General features: G+C 35.8%; 1 protein-coding gene across 1 annotated transcript in view; it reads left to right on the top strand.

Annotated features, from left to right (window-relative positions):
* Positions 1-22,026, top strand: part of RYR2 (ryanodine receptor 2) — an 814,256-nt gene that overhangs the window by 706,879 nt on the left and 85,351 nt on the right. The window contains exons 80-83 of the mRNA XM_018042460.1: positions 1,006-1,059; positions 15,845-15,944; positions 17,171-17,250; positions 21,353-21,429. Of these exons, the coding sequence (XP_017897949.1) occupies positions 1,006-1,059; positions 15,845-15,944; positions 17,171-17,250; positions 21,353-21,429 (311 nt within the window). The remainder of the gene's footprint in view (positions 1-1,005; positions 1,060-15,844; positions 15,945-17,170; positions 17,251-21,352; positions 21,430-22,026) is intronic.

The raw sequence follows: 22,026 nt of genomic DNA, 5'->3' as shown, positions 1-22,026 counted from the left end.
CACTGAGGAAAGCTTTCTTATCTCTCCTTGCTTTTCTTTGAAACTCTGCATTCAAATGCATATATCTGTCCTTTTTTCCTTTGCCTTTAGCTTCTCTTCTTTTCATAGCTATTTGTAAGTCCTTCTCAGACAACTATTTTCCTTATTTGCATTTCTTTTTCTTGGGGGTGGTCTTGATCACTGCCTCCTGTACAGTGTTAGGAACTTCTGTCCATATGTTAAATCATGTGATCCTGTTAGGAATCTTGTTACTGTTTTTATTATTTCCACTTTAAATATGAGAAAACAGAGACTCAGAAAGGTTAAGGAATTTGCCCTAGACTTTTGAATTGGGCACTCTGCATCCTCAGGGCATGTTCCTAACCACCTCACAGCTCTTCTTCCTTAGTAACCAGAACTCTCAGCTGTGGGAATGAATTAAGAATATATGCACAGCTCCTTTATTATTTCTGGAAAAATAAAATAATTCAATGGTCAGTTTTATAATTTTTCTGTAAAAGAAGGATATTGCTAGCAGTTGGAATTTTACTTCCTCCTATAGACCAAATATAACAAAACATGAATTTATCAAAAAAGAATAGATTGGAAGATTCACTTTAATTAATAGACACTGCTTTCTGTTAATTTTAATTCATAGCTATTAAATATGTTTGTATTAACACATTGTAATGGAAGCATAAAAGAGGAGAAAACAGTGATCTTTTCTAAGGTTTGTAACTTGATTTCAACAAGGAAAATGCATGAATAAGTAGTATGTACAGTATGATACAGACCTCATAAATATCTCTATGATATATATAAAATTGGTAATTTAGTATTTGCACAGTATAGTTTTCTTTTAGTTCACAAATTCATTGATCATGTCATATAAGCTTATTATGTATAATGAATATATTCAAATAATATTTGTGATTTATTATTCTGTGCTAATTCACTTATATTTTCTGTCTCAGCATATTCTTATCCTGTTGACCTTTTCTCAATTTTTTTTTTTACATGTATCAGAGTTGTCATGATGAGGAAGATGATGATGGGGAAGAGGAAGTGAAGAGTTTTGAAGTAAGATGGATCTTTCACTATTTGTCTTTTATCTATGTTGAAACATTGTTTCATAGCTTATAACTGACATTTATGTTTCTTGCTTCATGGCTTATTGCAGCTTATTGTGTCAAGGAACTGCATGTCAGAAGCTGGATGGACAAATTTGAGTCCTAACATTTGCTGAAGTTAAGGCCAAGGAACATAGATTAGTTAAAGAATTAAATAAAGCCCATATGTTCAGGATGAGTGTTCCTGAGAGCCCTTGGAGATGAGGTTGCTTCACATTGTTCTCATCTCGGTGAAGGATGGGGTCTGAAATTTCCAGCAGACATGGGAGAAAAATATTTATGGAAGAGCAACCCAACATCAAGTTTCTAATTAAAGCCTTGGTTTGAATTTTTTTCTGAATCAATGAAGTCCGAAAGATTTGGCCTCTTTCGACTTCTGCCCAATTAGGTCACTCATTCCCTGTACATATGTAAATGGTGGCATACCTTTTGCTTGCATGAGGCAGGATTGCATATTCCTAGAATTATGTTCTATTATATGATTATTCCCTCAGACCTTCTCAGCTTTTAAATTTCCTTATAATTTGAAATATTGCTAAATATTCTTTAGCCAAAAGAAAGCAAATATTATTTCCCCTCTTGGCTTAGGCTGCACTTTTTTTTAATATATATATCTAAGAAAGACTAGCTGTTGCTAACTACCTCTATCCTTATTTATTGTTTGTTTTTTTTTTTAATTTTCAGAAAGAAATTAAATGAAATAGGTTAGACTCTTTTTTTTTCTTTCCTGCTTTTAATTTACATGTCTGCTTTGAGCTGAAAGTTTGGAAATACATTAGTAGCCAGCTGTAAGTCTTTAATTAAAGTGGACCCACAAAAAACGTGTAGGTGAGGAGTAGATACTGAATAGGACCCCTTTCTGGAACAACTTAAAGAGAGCGTCCCTGTGGCATTGTGTCCCTGAAGTCATTGTGTTAAAAAAAAATGCCGGAACAGGCTAATTTGAGAATAACCCATGACTATTGCTGGCTGATAAAAAAATCCCTTAAGATTCATTTCCTGGATAACACTATAATCTTTTCTAATGTATGTGTGTTCTAGTCTCCATAAGATAAGAAAGTGAGCTAAGTTAGAATGAGCTGTGAGCGGCAAGTCATACTATTTTTCTGAAGTGCACACCATATATACTCTATCGGTTGTCTTCCGAGCAATTGTTTATTGCAATTTTGCTTCTTGTCCTCATCCTTCCTTAAGGTCACAGGATCCCAACGCAGCAAGGTAAAACTATATATATGTGTGTATTTGTCTGGGTCTGAGTTTCAGTTTCTTGTGACATTTACCTTTGTTAGACCCAACATCTTGGATTCTTTTGTTTAAAAAAAAAAAGATCTTACAATCTTTGTACCAAGTTTGTAGCTCCAGTGCAATTGGTCTCTTCCGTATCCCTTCCTTGACATAAGTTTATTCTTCTTGCAATTTAAATGACTCATAATTTGACATTTTATCCTCCATGTTGCATTTGAACTGAGTACTGTGCTGAGATGAAAAAGTCTACCCTTTAGGTGATTAAATTTTAGCTGGTGACTTTTCATTGTTAACATTTCATGCCTTATCCCTCTTGAGAGTTTTTATACTGGTCTCATTTCTAGAAAAGAGATATGATATATGGTATTGCTGGTGGAATTAGAAATAATCTTCTTTTCCTTTGTGCTAGAAATACCTTCAACTGGTAATTAGAGAGGATATTCCATGATTTCAGTGTTGATTTAGTATTTCTTATAGGGAAGAGCTAGATGACCTTTTCTATCTCTGAATATTCTGAAGAGCTAAGTGTGTGGAAAGTTTGCTAAGAGAAAATACTTTAGAATCACACAAATTTGCCTTTCATTTGAACCCTGTTAAGCTTACATTTTATTTTCATAAGACTGTTTAGTCAGAAAATTGGTCATGCTGCTGCTGCTGCTGCTAAGTCGCATCAGTCGTGTCTAACTCTGTGCGACCCCATAGACGGCAGCCCAACAGGCTCCTCTGTGCCTGGGATTCTCCAGGCAAGAATACTGGAGTGGGTTGCCATTTCCTTCTCCAATGCATGAAAGTGAAAAGTGAAAATGCAGTCGCTCAGTCTTGTCCGACTCTTAGCGACCCCATGGACTGTAGCCTACCAGGCACCTCTGTCCTTGGGATTCTCCAGGCAAGAGTACTGGAGTGGGTTGCCATTGCCTTCTCCGAAAAACAGTCATAAACATCCCCAAAATAAAATGCCTATAATGACTTTAGTTAAAGAAAAGAAAAAAAAAAAACTTTTCTGAGTGTAGAGTATCCTTTTTTGCCTTCTATTTTATAAAGTGAACTATTGCTGTTAAAGTGAATTTAAAATGTCATAAAGAATCTACTTTTAAGAAATAAATTATAATGTTTTTTACTCACATATTTGGAGAAATATATTTTTCTTATGTCTTTTTAAAATTTGACTTCATGCAGATGCTACTAGATTTAGCTCCAATCAGATGGATATAATTTAATGGCATATAATATGCATAAAATTTATAAATTATAATTATCAGTAGGTATAATGAATATAATCCTGATTTGGTGAAATTTTATAGTTTTATCACTGATGAGCTCAGATAGAATTCCTGTGGCTTGTTGAGGGTTGGAAAATATGAAGGGACCTCCTAACATTCTCCAAAGATTTGACTTCGTTAGACACCATTGCAGTTCATGCCGCAGAGTATATATTGACATCCATGGAATGGGGGTGGATAAGGAAGGCTGCGATAAGAAAGTTGCTGGTTAAGAAAACCATTTTACTCTGAAGAGGAATGTAGTTTCAGGAAGGACTAAAGGCAAATACAATTTGGTAAATAGGATCGAATTTGCTGACATTAGAAAGGTTCCCTATTCAGAAAAAAAAAAAAAGTATGGAAATAACTAGTAGTGGAATCTTAGCATTTAGAGTGTAGGATTCAGGTCATACTGAGAACAGGAAATCAGGAGACTGTGGAGCCCCACCTGGGAGAATGGGCTGCAGGCCATGGATTTAGGATGTTGGGAGAGACGCTCACATGGTGGTGAAACCTGGTAATTAATCCCCCCAGAGGGGCTAGAGGCCACCAGATATGACTGTCTGAGCAGGAGAGGAGTTTAAAGTTACTAATGGTTGCCCTTTATTCGTATACATAACACAATAGACAAGATTTGGAAACTTTCACTTCTTAACCAGTGCTTTACTCATTCTTCATGTAATTTTGTACTGTAACTAATCATTTATGCCTAATAGGTGTAACAATCTATTTGTAAAATATATACTATGTAAGTAAACAACCTGAACTCTTCCCAAGTTGAAAAAAGAGAACCATGGTTTTCAGAGAGTTGACAGAGTCAGCAACCTATGAAGATAATTTTGTCTGAAATTGACTCTCTGATACCAATAACACAACTGAAAAAATTTGGCCAGACAACTGAATTACTACTTTCTCTTTATAAATTTAGTAACGTACTAGACTTTGAGATGTCTGGTTGGCTAACATCATTTAGCTATAGTCTGATAGTGGAATTTTTCATCCAAGTTTTAATGAATTTGAAAGGTCATTTGGCAGTTTCAGTAATTCTTTAAACAAATTATATTAAATAAATTTGGGAATAACATAGTGTGTGTGATTATTGAATTTTATCCCAATAACTGGCTGATTATTAATATTTGCTGTACTTTCTACTTAAATTCTCTGTCTATAAAGATACTGAGAAGAAGAAAGAAGTAGATTAAAAAGGTAGCATTATAAGGAAAATTTCCATGAGGAATAAAGTAAACTAAATAAAGCTCAAGAAATATGGAAAACAAGGAGTAGAGGCTAAAGTGCCTGGTATTAGCCAGCCCTTTTCTTCTGTCACATGTGTGTTTTACTGATGAGATTCTGTTAAAACTTGCCTGGTTTAAGTTGATAATTTAATTCCCAGCTTAATCTGTAATATATGTATATTTACCTACAACTACTTATTAAAAATTATATTGCATAATTAGTAGTTATATATTTATTTGACTTCAGGCTACTTTAATATTAAAACTATAAAAAAGGGATAGTTAAATCTTTTAAAGAAGCCAGTATTAACTGAAAGGAAAGAAATGTTTTAGCAGTGACCCAGAGTGTTAATTACTACAGTCCAGTGCTTTTCTGGCCTTTGCATTTTTCATAAGCAAAACACATAATAACAAGAAATAAATCATAATGTTTCAAGTCAAGTAACTTTTCTGAGCATGACAGGTTTTTCTCACCTAGAACAACAAAAGCAGACCACATTTTTAAATTAAGATTTTTCAAAACATACAGAAACATTGTTCCAATGCTTACTTCTCCTAGTACCAGTCTTTCAAATCTGAGGGTGCAGCGTTCAGTGATAATTCAATGAAAGCATTTCTGTGGAATGTTAAGTGCTATAATATAGATTTATTACTTATGGAAAACCCTAAATTAATGACAGTGAAGCTTAAGTAATCTAGAGGAATGGACCATTAACTTGCTTTCTAGACCATCTTTCTCAAGTACAATATTAAGCAAGTTGCATCATCTTTTGGCAAATGCCCAGTTTCTACTTCACAGATGAATTCTCTGGTGAGTCCCCGAGGTCCTATTACTCTGTACTATTGATTAAGGAGAATTCCTTGTGTCTTCAGTGCCAAATATGGCTGTGGCAGAGTTGATATTCTGTAATAAAAATTTAGATTAATCTGTGTTTCTCCCTGATGGGCTTCAGACATAACTAAAGTGACATCATACCCGCCCAATACTTAGAGCAATACCCAGCTCACATTCCAAAGAATGTTTGATTACATGTGGAGGAATCAATTTAGGTCTAAAATGTCTTAAGGACTGATGTTTTATAGCTAAACACCATGATAAAAACACTTTTATTTTTTTGGTAATGAATTGACTATAAGATGTTCCCTTTCCAATAGCTACTCATAATTTGATCTCTGAAGGGCTTATTTACTTCTGTTTATAAGAGCACAGTAATTTAAATTATAATAACTTCATGAATCTTAACCAAAGAGAAGCACTAAATATTTAAAAACTGAGATACATCTATGGTTATAAAACATGGAAATAATTATCTCTTTTATTAAGAAAATGTATACTTCTCTAGTTTCTTCCTCAGAAGCTCTGTGGTATCAACATATGGACTCTAGTGTGTTGAGTTGCTGTCATCCTGTTGAATGATTGAAGGGGAAGGGGGAAGGACTTTTCACGCCCAGTGTTCTCTAACACTCATGCTTATTGTTGCAATCTGCCAACTCCATTTTTATATACTGAAATTGTTGATCTCAAGTAGCACCCTCCCATCTTAGCCCAGGTTCTGTAGAAAACAGCGCAGAGAGGTTATTTGCTAGCACTTTGTTGGAGTTGTTACTGTCTTAGGGAAGTAAGAGTGAGGAAAGAGAGAACTGATACTTGGAGGCAGAGAGAGCACAGTAATGCATTCATGAGCTGACTGGCTAACCACAGCAAACCAGCAGTATAGCTGTTTGCCTGGTTGTGTTAGATGGCCCCGAAGAAGCCATATGCCTCATGGAATGGTACTTCCTGGGGAAAGGGGGGCACTTCTGGTCACCGGGTGTTAATTTGTTCATATATCTGCTGATATTAATCAGCTCTTCCAGAAGGCAGACCCCTGGGGAAACCAGAACCAACTTGGGTTCAGCCTCTTGAATGTCCAGGCACTGCTGTCTCTCCATTTCCATCAGTATGGGGTCTCCTTAGACAGTGGTCATGGTGCTAAGAGTTAGCTTTCATAACCAAATAACTGGTACAAACCGTCTCTAGGGCCACTGTACTTCAGAAGCAAGACATGTTGCTAAGACTTAGAGAGAAGGGGGTTTAGGGTAGGCTAGAGTACTGGTCCTGATACAAGGAAGATTCCCCAAAAGTACAGTCCTCTATATTGTATATAGCAATTTATACACACAAATGTGTGGCCCTAAATAGCATATGATATGTAGACAACACATATTTAAACATTAATTATGCATCTAATTGTGCATTTGATATGCACAATAATTTGACTTCAGTGCTATTGTTTTTAAAAATAATCCCAGTTGAGATTGACATGTGTACACCGCTATATTTAAAATAGATAACCAACGAGGACCTACTATATAGCACAGGGAACTCTGCTCAATATTCTGTAATAACCTAAATGAAAAAAAGAATTTTAAAAAGAATAGATAACTGAATCACTTTGCTGTATACCTGAAACTAACACAACATCATTAATCAACTATGCTCTAATATCAAATAAAAATAAAGTAATAATAATAATAATCTCAGTTGAAGCTTATGCTTGACCACATTATGTACAGGAAATGAGATACAGCAGAATCATTAAGAACATAGACACTTGAATGGACCACCTGTGTTTGAATCCCAGCTCCACCTTATGGATATGTAATCTTAAGTCTCAATTTGCCTATCTATAAAATGGAGCTAATTAGGTCTCTACTTCATAGGATTGTGACGAGGGTTAAATTAATTTATATACATATATGTATGTTTCAGTTCAGTTCAGTCACTCAGTCGTGTCCGACTCTTTGTGACCCCATGGATCGCAGCACGCCAGGCTTCCCTGTCCATCACCAACTCCCAGAGTTCACTCAGATTCACGTCCATCGAGTCAGTGATGCCATCCAGCCATCTCATCCTCTGTCGTCCCCTTCTCCTCCTGCCCCCAATCCCTCCCAGCATCAGAGTCATATATATTCCACTCAGAACATTGCATATCACATAGCAAGCTCTAAGTATTTGCTATTATCATTATATTTAATCAATTTCCCTTCTTTACTAAAATCAAGTCAGAGAAGTCCACAGAGGAAATTTTTCAGCATAGTGAGCACAGAACCTCACAAGGTAGGAAATCTGGGTTCTCACCTGGGTGCTAACCGGATGACCTCCAGCAGGTCATATTTGATTGCCCGGTACCTCAGCATTTTCATCTTTGGACTGAAAGCTTTGAGCTGTTTTCTCAGGGGTAATATCCACCTTTAAAACTGTCTGATTTGCTGGTTATGCAGTTCTTTTTCATTTTTCAGGACAATTTCAAAACTCTTATAGATTTCTAGGTACATAAATAACAATTAGAAGCATGCAAATTTTAATTATTTTTCTTCTGATCTTTTTTGAAGGAATGAAAAAGAAAAACTCCATTTTTTTTAGTGTAGGGATTTCACAATAAAAATGATTTATAGAAAATGTCTAGCTTCTGTACATGTATATGTATCTCTGTCACTTCCTCGCTTGTTATTTAAAATACCACACAATTATACATAATACAGTTAGATAAAGGAAAAAAATGTATTGAGAGATGGAAAGCATTTAGGGGTCTTCCAAGAATATGAGTAATCCAGAAGTTTATGCCACAGTGTTGCTAATTTGCTGCAGGTTGTTAGTACTACTGATTCCAAGGTTTCTAGGAGTTAACATAAAACCATATAAATGTAAAAATTTGCTATAGCAATAAAATACAGAGACAATCTTCTTATTTCAGGAAAAAAAAAGAATACCTGAAGCATTTTTCTTCCTGAGGATCTTTGTGGGAATAACAATGTGTGATATAATGAAAAAGGTCCTTGGTAATTTAGTAAATGTAATTATTTGAGAATTAATACAATAAAGTCCAGGTGTATAGATGCCATCATGATAGAGTTTTAGGTAGAATAAGCACGAGGTGTCTTGAAGAATGGAAGGTCTGTGAATCCTCAAGACAGTCTCAAGAATCCTTCTCTCAGCTAAACAGGGAACACCTGGAAGGGAATTTGAGACTGTGTCAAGTACTTAAAGTGCAGCTAAGAGTTAGTCTGGGGTGGGATTAATAACCATTTGTGAAAACTTAGAATTGTAAATATTAGTACTTGAACCACTAGAATCAGGAGAGCTCAAAATCCAAATAATGAGTTGCTGTGATCATTCTATGATACAATTTCTTCCAACTGCTTCTTCTCTCTAATTATTCCAACCTCTGGCACCTTCTCATCTAACCATTCCTTCCCATGATTGGAGGTCATATTGTTGTTCAGTTGCCAAGTTGTGTCCAACTCTTTGTGACCCCGTGGACTGCAGCACGCTAGGCTTCCCTGTCCTTCACCACCTCCCCAGATTTGCCCAAGTTCATGTCCATTGAATCAGTGATGCCATCCAACTATCTCATCCTCTGTCACCCTCTTCTCCCTCTGCCTTCAGTCTTTCCCAACATCAGGGTCTTTTCCAATGGGTCAGCTGTTTGCATTTATGGGAGATCATAAATCACCTTATTGTCCTTATTCTCTCCTTTGTCAGACTATCTTAGTAGACTGCATAGACACTTATTCTCTGTAGTCAAGGCAGTATCCAGTGCTTTTAAGGCTTAAACAAATAGGTAGATGAAGCCTGTTTTAAGTCAACATTGTACTCAGGACAAACTACATGCCCTCTAATGATAAATCAGCGTAACATTGCTAATTTGATAACCTCTGATTTTAGAGTTACTCATTCTTTCCTTTCATTTTGTACTTGGTTACTGGAGCTTTTTGTTGCATATTATAAATTTGTCAATAGGATCTTGAATTAGAAAATCATTTTAACTCAGCTGGGTTTATTGCTTTAGCATAGTAGTAAAAGTCACTCAGTCATGTCCAACTCTTTGTGACCCGATGGACTAGACAGTCCATGGAATTCTCCAGGCCAGAATACTGGAGTGGGTAGCCTTTCCCTTCTCCAGGGTATCTTCCCAACCCAGGGATGAAATACAGGCCTTCTGCATTGTAGGCAGATTCTTTACCAGCTGAGCCACCAGGGAAGCCCAAGAATACTGGAGTGGGTAGCCTATCCCTTCTCCAGCCTTATCTTCCCAACCCAGGAATCCAACCGAGATCTTCTGCATTGCAGGCAGATTCTTTACCAACTGAGCCCAGCATAGTATTCAGTTCAGTCGCTCAGTCATGTCTGACTCTTAGTGACCCCATAGACTGCAGCACGCCAGGCTTCCCTGTCCATAACTAGCTCTCGGAGTTTACTCAAACTCATGTCCATTGAGTTGGTGATGCCATCCAACCATCTCATCCTCTGTCGTCCCCTTTTCTCGCCTTCAGTCTTTCCCAGCATCAGGGTCTTTTCAAATGAATCAGCTCTTCACATCAGGTGGCCAAAGTACTGGAGTTTCAGCTTCAACATCAGTCCTTCCAATGAATATTCAGGACTGATTTCCTTTAGGAGGGACTGGTTGGATCTCCTTGCAGTCCAAGGGACTCTCAAGAGTCTTCTCCAACACCACAGTTCAAAAGCATCAATTCTTCAGCACTCAGCTTTTTTTTATAGTCCACCTCTCACATCCACACATGACTACTGGAAAAACCATCGCTTTGAGTAGACAGACCTTTGTTGGTGAAGTAATGTCTCTGCTTTTTAACATGCTGTCTAGGTTGGTCATAACTTTTCTTCCAAGAAGCAAGCGTCTTTTTATTCCATGGCTGCAGCCACCACCTGTAGTGATTGTGGAGCCCAAAAAGATAAAGTCTGCCACTGTTTCCCCTGTTTCTCTATTTGCCATGAACTGATGGGACCAGGTGCCATGATCTTCGTTTTCTGAATGTTGAGTTTTAAGCCAACTTCTTCACTCTCCTCTTTCCGTTTCATCAAGAGACTCTTTCGTTCTTCTTCACTTTCTGCCGTAAGGGTGGTGTCATCTGCATATCAGGTTATTGATATTTCTCCTGGCAATCTTGATACCAGCTGTGCTTCATCCAGCCCAGCATTTCTCATGATATACTCTTGCATATAAGTTAAATAAGCAAGGTGACAATATACAGCCTTGACGTACTCCTTTTCCTATTTGGAACCAGTCTGTTGTTCCATATCCAGTTCTAACTGTTGCTTCCTAACCTGCGTACAGATTTCTCAAGAGGCAGGTCCAGTGATCTGATATTCCCATCTCTTTCAGAGTTTTCTACAGTTTATTGTGATTCACACAGCCAGAGATTTTGGCATAGTCAACAAAGCAGCAGTAGTTTTTCTGGAACTCTCTTGCTTTTTTAGTGATCTAGCAGATGTTGGCAATTTGATCTCTGGTTGCTCTGCCTTTTCTAAAACCAGCTTGAACATCTGGAAGTTCACGGTAGTATTAATTAGTTCTAAATATGCCAAATCTAGTGAAAATGGTACTCTAACAAATGCAAGTATATCTGATACAGGAAGAAGTAAAACATAAAGTCTGACTTTCAGAGCCTCCAACACATTATCTGAACTAAATTTTTCTGGTTTAGTGATTTTGTTGTCGCTGATCACATATTAGTAAATTTTTGGCATTTAAACAAAGTTTATTTTGGGTAAAGACACTTTTTTTAATTAAAGAGAACATTACAAACTTTTACCATCCTATTGAGAACAACTCTGGAAGATTACTGTACCATTCGATAGTTCAGCAACAAAGAGGAAGTGTAGTACAGGGAAAAAATTAAGCTGCTAAATGAATAAAAACTATAATTTGAGAATTATTCTTTTTTTGTGTGTGTATCATTCAACTTCATAGACCATGTACTAAAAGGAAACTAAACTTTTCACATGTCACTAACTTAGTAGCTCTTCAGATGAAAGGAAATGTTTGTTAAGTTTCAGATTAATTTTGCATACTAAATGATATCACATTATTCAGTTCCATCATTCATTTATGCATTCTTGAACATCTTTAATGTGCAGGCAGCTACTGGCTATACAGTGTATGTGTACTGGTTCGTGTTTAATATAAAGAAGCGAGCAGTGATCCTTTTCCTCATGAAGCTTTACTTCTAGAAACCTCCATGTACATTTGGTTTTTTTAAAAGTTAAAATTTAAAAATTTGGGGAACCATCCATTGTTGAGTAAAATTATAATCTTATAAGTGTTTCCCTAGCACTGGGAGTCATCCATATATGAATATGGCTAATCCATAGTTTTGGAAGCTGGAATACAGAACAGAATTAGATGAATCTCTGGAAATGTGACTGTTATCTGTCACTTTTGTTTTTTCGTTACTCTGAGTTGGCCTGTTTATGCTGTAAACCAAACTGTTAGTACTATTTCACTGCCTTTCAATTTTGTCCTCTTAGTTATTTAATTAAATCTTCTGTATTTTGATGTTTTCTTCTTGAAATACTAAGTCTCGACATCACCTTGTAGATTATGACTACATTTAAGATGCCAAATAAGATGATTTAGTATTGACTTGTACCAGTACTACATTATGGCTTTTTTAGAGAGGGTTCATCTCCTGGAAATTTCTCTTCACTTGTAATCAGCTTTCACATTCAGTTTAAGAGAAAAACATGTGAAAACCTTTTCACCAGTTGCTGAAGACTTGAATATGCAACAAAATGCAAGCCAGTAGCATGCGTAGGCTATAGAATTGTTGTCCTCAAACTGTGATGTTCCAAATGTCCATGATATCAGGAGGGTCCTTCAGAAACAGTGTGAATTTCTTTGCTGTCATCATATTTTCATCTCTATTTTGGGGATAAACTGTTTTCTCCATCAAGAAACAAGGGACGGTATAATTTATTCTTATCTCAATATTTTTTCTCATATAAGGCAAATTTCTGAAGAATCAAATGGCTTTCTTTTCTTCAGATCTTTCTCCTTCCTTCCTTCCTCCCTCCCTCCCCTCCATCAAGTGCTAAAGACTTGAGCCACTCTTAGACAAAGTGGAGGATTATTAGCAATTTTATTACAGACTTCAGTTATATTAGAAGCAAATCATGATGTTGAATGCTTCCATTCAATGACTGTGATTTTATCATAGGTCTGAGATATGATCACCCTTGACCTTGAAAGACTCATATCAATCTTATTTAGGAAACAGATGATAATACTTGGTTGTTTTTGGTGATCAGCACTTTTTGCCTAAGGGAAACTTCAAATTGTAGAGCTGTTCCTGTTTATTTTTTTTTCCCCTTAACCTTTCTTTGTGACCTTGGAATAATCTAAAGACTGAAACTACAGGTTGAAGGTATAGTGCATGTATAACACCCTTAGGCAGTTCAAATGGAATTTGAAGTGGAAAGGGACAAGGAACCCTACTTTTTAAAACTTCCTTGGAGATAGACCTTTTAAAAATATCTTACTTGGGGAAATGCTGTAGTAAATACTTGCTGTTTTCCCCAAGTAAGATACTTTTTAAAGATCTGTCTCCAGTATGCTTAGAAAAGCCAATCTGCAGTAGATATAAGATGGAAGATTTTTTCCACATAGTCCATTATTTTATTGTATGAAAACTTTCTATTTTCCCTTTTAAAGTTTTTTTTATGTTGTAATCAAATTTCTAATGAGGAGATTAAATTATACATCCAGAGTTCAGTTCAGTTCAGTCGCTCAGTCATGTCCAACTCTTTGCGACCCCATGAGTGCAGCACTCCAGGCTTCCCTGTCCATCACCAACTCCTGGAGCTTTATATACCCAGAAGCAATCCTCAAAGGACAACAAAGTACAAAAATAAATAATATTAAAGACATTCTGAAGAGAGAGCTTCCAATTCAATCTCAGTTCAGTTCAGTTCAGTCGCTTAGTCGTATCCGACTCTTTGCGACCCCATGAATCGCAGCACGCCTTCAAACGGTGGTCGATCCCTCTTTATGAAATAGTTTTCCCACTTCTAGATCAGCATATCTTTTTTGCTCAACATTTTTTTTTTTTCAAATGAGTCTCATCATCTCCCCCAAAGTATTATTATTGGATTTTATATATTATGTGAGAAAAATGAGTAATCTTTGCTCAGGGAGTTAAGTTTGTAAAGAAGGCCATTTGATACCTTGTCTTTCTTGGTGCTCGTGAGGTCTATCCATCATGAGTGATTCAGTTACTGAAGAGGATGTTGTGACTTTAGAATCTGTTGTGCAAGTGACCCTGGCAGATCTTTGAGTTGGTCTAGCTACTTTTGGAGCAGCAATGGCCTGTGTTTTTTGTTGCTGTGTTTCCTCAAGAATATACAGCATGCTGGCATCTTCCATCTTCTTGGATGTCTTGATGACTATCTTTCTTTGTATGTTCTACTGAGTCGATAGAAGAATCACTCTTTCTAGCTCCCTTGCTTCTTTAGTTGATAAAAATTATAGTGCAGTTCCTTAAGCCAATAATTTCTTATCATTGTTTTATGGGCAAAGTCTTTCACAAAGGGAAAACTGGGAAGTAAAAGTTCCATAAATAGCTCTGGCAATGGGAGGAAAGTCAAAGATTGTTGGGTCTAAAAGGAAGAATCAAATGTTGCTCACTAATTTTATAAAACACCTGAAGAGCAGACAAAAGGGTCTTCTTTCAGTTTTTCTCAAACTGTGTTGTAATGACAGTATGATTTTGTGTGTCTGTGTGGTTTTGTTTTCGTTTCGTTTTTGACTTCACAGGAAGAGGTTTAAACATGAAGGCAAACCTTTTAGATGTTAGCATGGCTACATATAAAGCAAAGCTGCCTTTTTTTTTTTCTTTTCTCTGCTTCCATTTAGGCCTATCACATAATTTAAGAAAAAATAAAATTTAATCACAGGAGCTCTTATATAGTGTGAAAAAAACCCTGATCAATTTTGTTTTCGCAGCACGATATTATCAAAGATTTAAGAGACAAATTTGCCAGCCTCGGCGAGAACTCTCTGGTAACAGCATAAATGTCTGTGTTGGTTGCTTTTGATTTAAAGGTTTCTTTTTTCATTTGTTTGAGCCCATTTCTTCCCCCCCTCCTTTTAGTTTACTTTCTTTTTCATATTCTGTAACTAGCAAGCCTTCATTTTTTAAACCTCTTCCATCTTCCAGTGTCTATTTTCCGTACTTTGGATGGAAAGTTTACGGCAGCAAAGCTGTCACTCTGGCTACTTCTGCTGCAGCTCTTCCTGCTCTTAGGTCATATATGTTTTGGCCGTTGTGTTTATGGACATGATACTAATTGACTGTTTCATGTCCCATTGACTAAGCTTCTCTACCACGCCATTTGATGGACGCGCTGTCATAGGGCTCTATGCAACTTTCATTCTGCAACTTATACTGCTTGGTTCCGTCTCAATTCTCCAGCGAACTGAATAGCTCAAGTGAATGATCCTACCAGTCTTGAACTTGCTGTGCCTTTATATTTTATTTTGATTTCCTTCTGTATATTTTCAGTGGTAGTTTGAGTAGAAAAGAATAATCTCCAGCCATTGCTCTAGCAGTACCATGCAGCATCGTTTGTTACCACCTGAGAATACAAAATATAAAGGCACATTGCTTCTTTTATTCTTTGGGGGGAACTGGGGAGATCTGTTATCATAAGTTCACTACTTAGTTGAAGCCTACCTTTTTATCCATATCAGCTTTCAATTTTGCTTAAACTCTAACATGTCCTCAGTTGATGGTTTTCTGTTACTCAGTGATAACTTGCAACTCAAGCCATTTGCTGAGCAGTATCAAGTTATGGCCATGACTTGGGAGATGATTAAAACATGACAAACTGATGCACAAATGTATCATTCAGAAAGTGCAAGTGTAATGATGAAGTATAGTACTTCAAAAATATGATACAGGCTTTGGACTAATCCAGTCATTAAAATTAAGAAAATTCATCCTGATAAACAAGTACCAAAAGTCTATCACAAGAAATATAAAGGGAAAAAATCAAGAGCTGACTATGTTAACATCTGTTGAATAACATTGTTGGTGTTGAAATGGTCCATAATGTTGTCATAGAGCCCATACATGAAGAGATGATGAAAATATGGTTTATAGAAAACTACTCTGCTTAATGATAGTCGCAACATAAATGGTTGGGATTTGTGTTCAGGAAAAAGAAATGGAAAAGCAAAAGCTTCTATACCAACAAGCCAGGCTGCACGACCGCGGTGCTGCTGAGATGGTGCTGCAGACCATCAGTGCCAGCAAAGGTGAGGCTCATTACCTACCTTGGAAGGGTTGATTCTTCAGACTCTCCTGGGAGCTCCCTTATTTGTATTATACTGATTTATTCAGTCCCTGAATTTCATGTTTATGATGAAGTCGCCAACTCTCTTTGCCAGATCCAATGTTAATTATTTTCAATCAGAGTCCTACTGAAAGGTCTATTTTTTCTCTGTTCATTACATTTTGGAAATTATTTTGGGACACAATGCTAACAAACTGATCAGGTAAATCAGGGGTGGGCAAACACTTTCTGTGAGAGGCCAGGTAGTAAATATTTTCAGTTTTTCAAGCCGTTGGGGTCTCAGGGGGAACTCTTCAACTCTGCCATAGTGTCTGCCATCTAGAGACAACACATAAACAGTGTGGCCTTGTTTCAGTAACATTTTATTTACAAAAATAGGTGCCAAGCAGGATGTGGCCCCAGGACCCTTGATATAAACGTTTAGATTTTTAAAGTGAGTCATTTTTAGCAGTTCAAGTGCTATTACATTTTTCAAAAGCCGGCCAATTCAAGCTGCTTTTTCTTCCATTAGTAACATCTTCTTTATGAAAACTTTTTATTCTAATTTGAATGGAATGGAAAAGTAATAGTGGATATTAAACACTCCTCTCCAAATATAAGGATTGTTTCATTTCTAAGATAAGTGGAGGTGAATTACATTAAAAATAAAGCACAGTATGCTAAATTATAGACAACAAGTTGGATTTTAAATTTGGTCATTATTGCTTGAATAACTTAAAATTATGACTAGTCATCTTAATAAAGCAATACTACAAACACATGAAGATAAAAGTGATGAAATGGAGATCATAAAAGTTGTTCAAACATACTTGAGGGAGGAAGGAGAAAATTTTAAGTGGCTTATGTTCATTTCAATATTATTTTATTACACATGAATAGTTTTAAATTTTAATAATTTTAAGTATCAGTATTTCAAAATCATTTGTTTCTACCTGTTCTTTTTTTCTGTTTTCTCATGTAATTTCGGTTCGTGGACATATTACACAGAATTTAGTAAAAACATTGATGGCAAAATATGCATTATGACTCTTTAATTTTGTTTTGGTATATAAGTCAATCTGTCCTCCTCCACCATGACACACATTTGTAGGAAGCTGATAAGGACTTTAAAAGTGCACATTTTGAGATATAATTGGTTAATGTAGCAAGTGAAGAGATACAAGGAACACTATATTTTGTATTTTTAAGGTGAAACTGGACCCATGGTGGCTGCTACTTTGAAACTTGGAATTGCTATCTTAAATGGAGGAAACTCTACAGTACAGCAGGTATGTCATGAAGCCTTTCACATGACGTGCTTTTCAAATAGATGGACCATATAGTCATCCTGTTGAACAATCATCCTAAAAGAACAATTGGTTGTACATTTGTTTCACTTTCTATGTAAAATATGTCTTTATTTTATGGTCTTCTCCTAGTATCCAGATATCTTCTAGTTAGCACAATAAACACAGCTTCTAGGTGCAACAATAGATAATATTTCTCTTTAGAAGTCTGAAGTCATGTCATATGGTGTTATTTGCAATGCTGCATTTCATGTGGCTAAGTCAGCATAAAGCAGCTGTTTGGTTTTAACAGTGAAATATAAATATCCTTACCTAGGCAGCCTAGTTTGGGAACACGTCTTATAGTGTTATACCTCCTATAAATTGACGCTTGAGATTTTGTTAGTATGAAGCTGGCTCCTGGGTTAACATGTAAATAGGATGCACTGTTCAGAATTTTTTCTAGTTATAAATCTTTCCATTCTCCTAAAATAAGGTAAAATCACTTCCCAACCAAGTTTTATAACTATATTCAGTTTGAAAGTTAGACGTTATCAGGACTGGGGATTTGATAATGCAATGTCTCTATACAACTGAATGCAAAGATCTGTAAGTTTGTTAGAATAAGAGTATCTGAGTGACTTACTATAAATAATAAATGCGAGAGAGTGTGTGAAAGGAACCCTCCTACACTGTTGGTAGGAATGTAAATTGGTACAACCACTATGAAAAGTATGTACAGTATGGAGATTCTTCAGAGAACTAAAAATAGGATTAAGATAAAATCCAGCAATCCTACTCCTGGACATATATTCAGAGCAAACTGTACTTGAAAAAGAAACATGTATTACTGTGTTCATAGCAGCACAATTTACAATAGCTAAAACATGGAAACAACTTAAATGCCCCTTGACATATGAATGGATAAATAAGAAGTGGTACATATACACAATGGAATAATACTCAGCCATTAAAAAGAATGAAATAATGCCATGATACTCACATCAGCATGGATACAACTAGAGGTTTCCATAAGAAGTGAAGCACCTCAGAAAGAGAAAGACAAACACCATATTTCACTTATATACGAAATCTAAAATATTCCACAAACGGAGTGAAAACAGACTCACAGATGTAGAGACTTGTGGTTACCAAGGGGGAGGAGAGTAGGGGAGGAAATAGAAATTGGGATTAGAAGATGCAGTCTACCATATACAGAGTGGATAACCAACACCATCCTACTCTATAGCACAGGGGACTGTATTCACTATCCTGCAATAAACCATAATGGAAAAGAATATAAAACAAAGGTATGTGTATGTATAACTGGGTCTCTTTGCTATATAGCAAAAATTAATACAACACTGTAAATCAAGTTTACTTCACTAAAATATTTATATATATATATATATATATATTTTTTTTTGAGTGACTTAGAAAGAAAAAAAAACCAGGAACAGACTGACAATCATGTACTGCATGACTCTGGGGGCACACCTGACAGTGTGGCTCTGAGCACAGAAAAGCTTCTTATGCTCATTGAAAACCAAAAATATAACATAAACTTCAGATTGTGTTATTCTAAAACTAAGACCTCTTATTTTTATATCTTGGCTTCTGTATGAGAAAGAACAGTTGATGAACAGAGAACTAATAACTATTCTTTCTTGGCTAAGTATTAGTGAGGCAGGTTAAAGGGCTTCTCTCATTGAAGGAAAGGAAGGCTAGTGAGAACCTTAGAATGTTTGACTTCAAGTTGTTGTGAACCTCAGAATCACTAAGGTGGGAATCACTACGGTGGGGCAAAGCCATGAATATGCCCCAAGAAGACCTTGGAGTCTAAGAAAAGAAAAACAGAAGATTTTGACGGCCTCTTTTGGATTGGCTAAGTTTTGAACTAGGTGAAGTATTGAGGTGGCCAAAAAGTTCATTTGGGATTTTCTGTAATTTCTTATAGGAAAATATGAACAATATTTTTGGCCAAACTAGTAGTAGAAGAACTGAAAAATTCATCTTTACCTTGTTCTCAAATTGTGTGCTTTTTTACTGTAAATATAATCATACCATGTTATAATTGGACTGAAATCTCTGGCCTCTTCTTGGTGTAATGTTTATAAGTGCACGAAGTAAAATTACACAGGTTGACAAAAGAAATAAAGTATTTTGAAATGTGGTTATCAAAATGTTATGTAACAGGGTTTTTTTTAAGTTGTGTATTTCCTTATGAATTCATTAAGCAAAAGATCTAGTGCTTAGTCTAATAATTATTGAGAAGAAAAGATTAAATACTTTTAAGTAGCTATAACAACTGTAATGTGATAGGAAAGTATCCAAAATCTTTATTGGTAACAAAATCATAGCCATTATTAATCCTACTTGTGTTTGTTGCTTAGATCACTTGTTGAAAGGAATGCTAAATTTCAGTTAGAATTTAATAAAAATAAAAGTGAATTTTTTTCCTATCCAATTTACAGATTTTCTTTTTTGATTTCCATGGTTAAAGACTATATGACTTTTTTAAAATGTAAGGAAAAATAAAGAAAACTTACCTAATCTCTCCACAATACTGATCAAGAAATAGTTTCCCTTAGCTTATGTATTACTTCAAAAGATCTTAATTATATATATATATATATATCTCTCTCCAGAATCCTTTGAGTCAAAAGGAGAGATGATGTGATAAATATCATGTAATAATTATAATTATTCCATGATAATTACATGATTAATAATTAAATGATATAATGATATCATGTAATAAATATACTCACTGTATGTATAGATGTTTTCATTTTCTCTCTAAACCTTCAGATATAGCTTCCTTTGTCATATAAGCCATGTTCATTTTGTTTTAAAAGACCAATGATTAATAACTGCTTCATGTTAATTATACCAGTAAGTTATCACACACACACATACACCCCCAAAACAGCTATGTTGTTATGTGTCTGTATTTGTATGTATCTACGCATGTTTAGGTGTATCCATATGTGTGCACACACACACACTACTCTTTGTGCGTGTGTATGCAGCCTTCACATATTTAGTTTTATATTACCTTTAACTCAATTTCTGGAAAAAGATTACTTACCACCATTTTAACTGCTTAGCTGAGCCCTGTCTAAATAGCACTGATAGTAGGAATTGTTCCCCACTATTTAAGATGCAGAGAAGAGCAGTGACTTTATTTTCTTAGTGTTTCTCTTATCATCTTGAATGTACTTCTTATTTGAAACCTCCAGCACATCCTATTCACATTCGAAGTAGCTGTTTCCCTATGGCATGTAACAATATACTCACAGCAATGCATTGCGTTAGTATTTTTTACATTTATGTTTAGCCAATATGTTGACTACAGAATCTGAACATCATTCTGAGAACAGAGGAGAAAAATTAATAGTCAAATGATTCCCACCATTCCTTGAGTTTAGAGACCATGGTAATGGAAACTGAATTTCTGTCTTAGCAGCATATGGTAGTTAGAGCTCTTGGATGACTACTTTTTAAGGAGCTCACTTTTTTTTAAAATTAATCTGTTTATTTTAATTGGAGGCTAATTACTTTATAATATTGTGATTTTTGCCATACATCAACATGAATCAGCCATGGGTATACATGTGTCCCACCATCCTGAACCCCCCTCCCACCGCCCTCCCCACCCCTCCCTCTGGGTTGTCCCAGAGCACCAGCTTTGAGTGCCCTGCGTCATGCATCAGACTTGCACTGGAGCTCACTTTCATAGTGAAATCTGTGAGTAGCATTCAGATGGGCCTTCTTCCCAGTAAACTTGAACTATCTGAATCTCCAAATACTTACAGAGTGACTTGAAGAGAACTAAGGGTACTATTTTCCCCGATATTTATGCCGCTCCCGGTGTTTTGTAAGGCAGCTCCCTTGTTCCAAGCCATGGGTATGTCCTGCTGCACAGGCACAGAAACGTGCAAGCCTCTTGATGTGACATGCGTGTCACTATTTCATGGTCATGTTTGTATGGACTGATATTTTTTATCTTTATTTTAGCATAGAAAGAATGTTTTGTTGTTTCTTATTTGACAAAAAATAAGATTTATGTTCAGTGACCATGTGGTTTATCTATTTTCTGCAGAAAATGCTTGACTACCTCAAGGAGAAAAAGGACGTGGGCTTCTTTCAGAGCCTGGCTGGCCTGATGCAGTCATGCAGGTAAGCACCTGCTCTCCTTGCTTTCGTTCCACTCAGTGGTTGTATCTTCAAAAGTACTTGTTTTACATTACTGACAGTACTTATACACAGAAAATTTTTTTATTGAAACAACTTTTTAAATTTAATTTTTATTGGAGAACATAGTTGTTTTAGAATGTTGTGTTCACAGAAGATTTTTTAATGGTCAAGCACACTTTCAAGTGGGGCAAAAATGTGCAAGTGTCTTATATTCTATCTTGCTGTTAAATGATAGTAATGTCTTCATTACTAACTTGTATCATGTTAATAATGTTTTAAAATAGTCTTCCTTGTGCTTAAATAGGGACCTTGGAGAATTAATGTATATTCTCCATATTTGAAAATGAATACTATATGATTTTTGAAAACCATAAAATTCCATTTCATTTTATCTGTGAGCTTTGAGATCACATCTCATCTTCCCTACAATGATCCTTAACCAACTAATTTATGATCATTTTGTAGTTTTTACAGGATTTAAAATCATTCAGATAGCATTTGACTAAAGAACCTGACACATACTTAGTGTGAGAAGCTATTCCAACTGGAAGAACATGATTATTATAATTATATTTCAGT

The sequence above is a fragment of the Capra hircus genome, chromosome 28 (assembly GCF_001704415.2).
Source record: "Capra hircus breed San Clemente chromosome 28, ASM170441v1, whole genome shotgun sequence".
NCBI lineage: Eukaryota > Metazoa > Chordata > Mammalia > Artiodactyla > Bovidae > Capra > Capra hircus.
The sequence above is the reverse complement of the archived record's forward strand: the minus strand, read 5'-3'. Positions and strand labels throughout refer to the sequence as shown.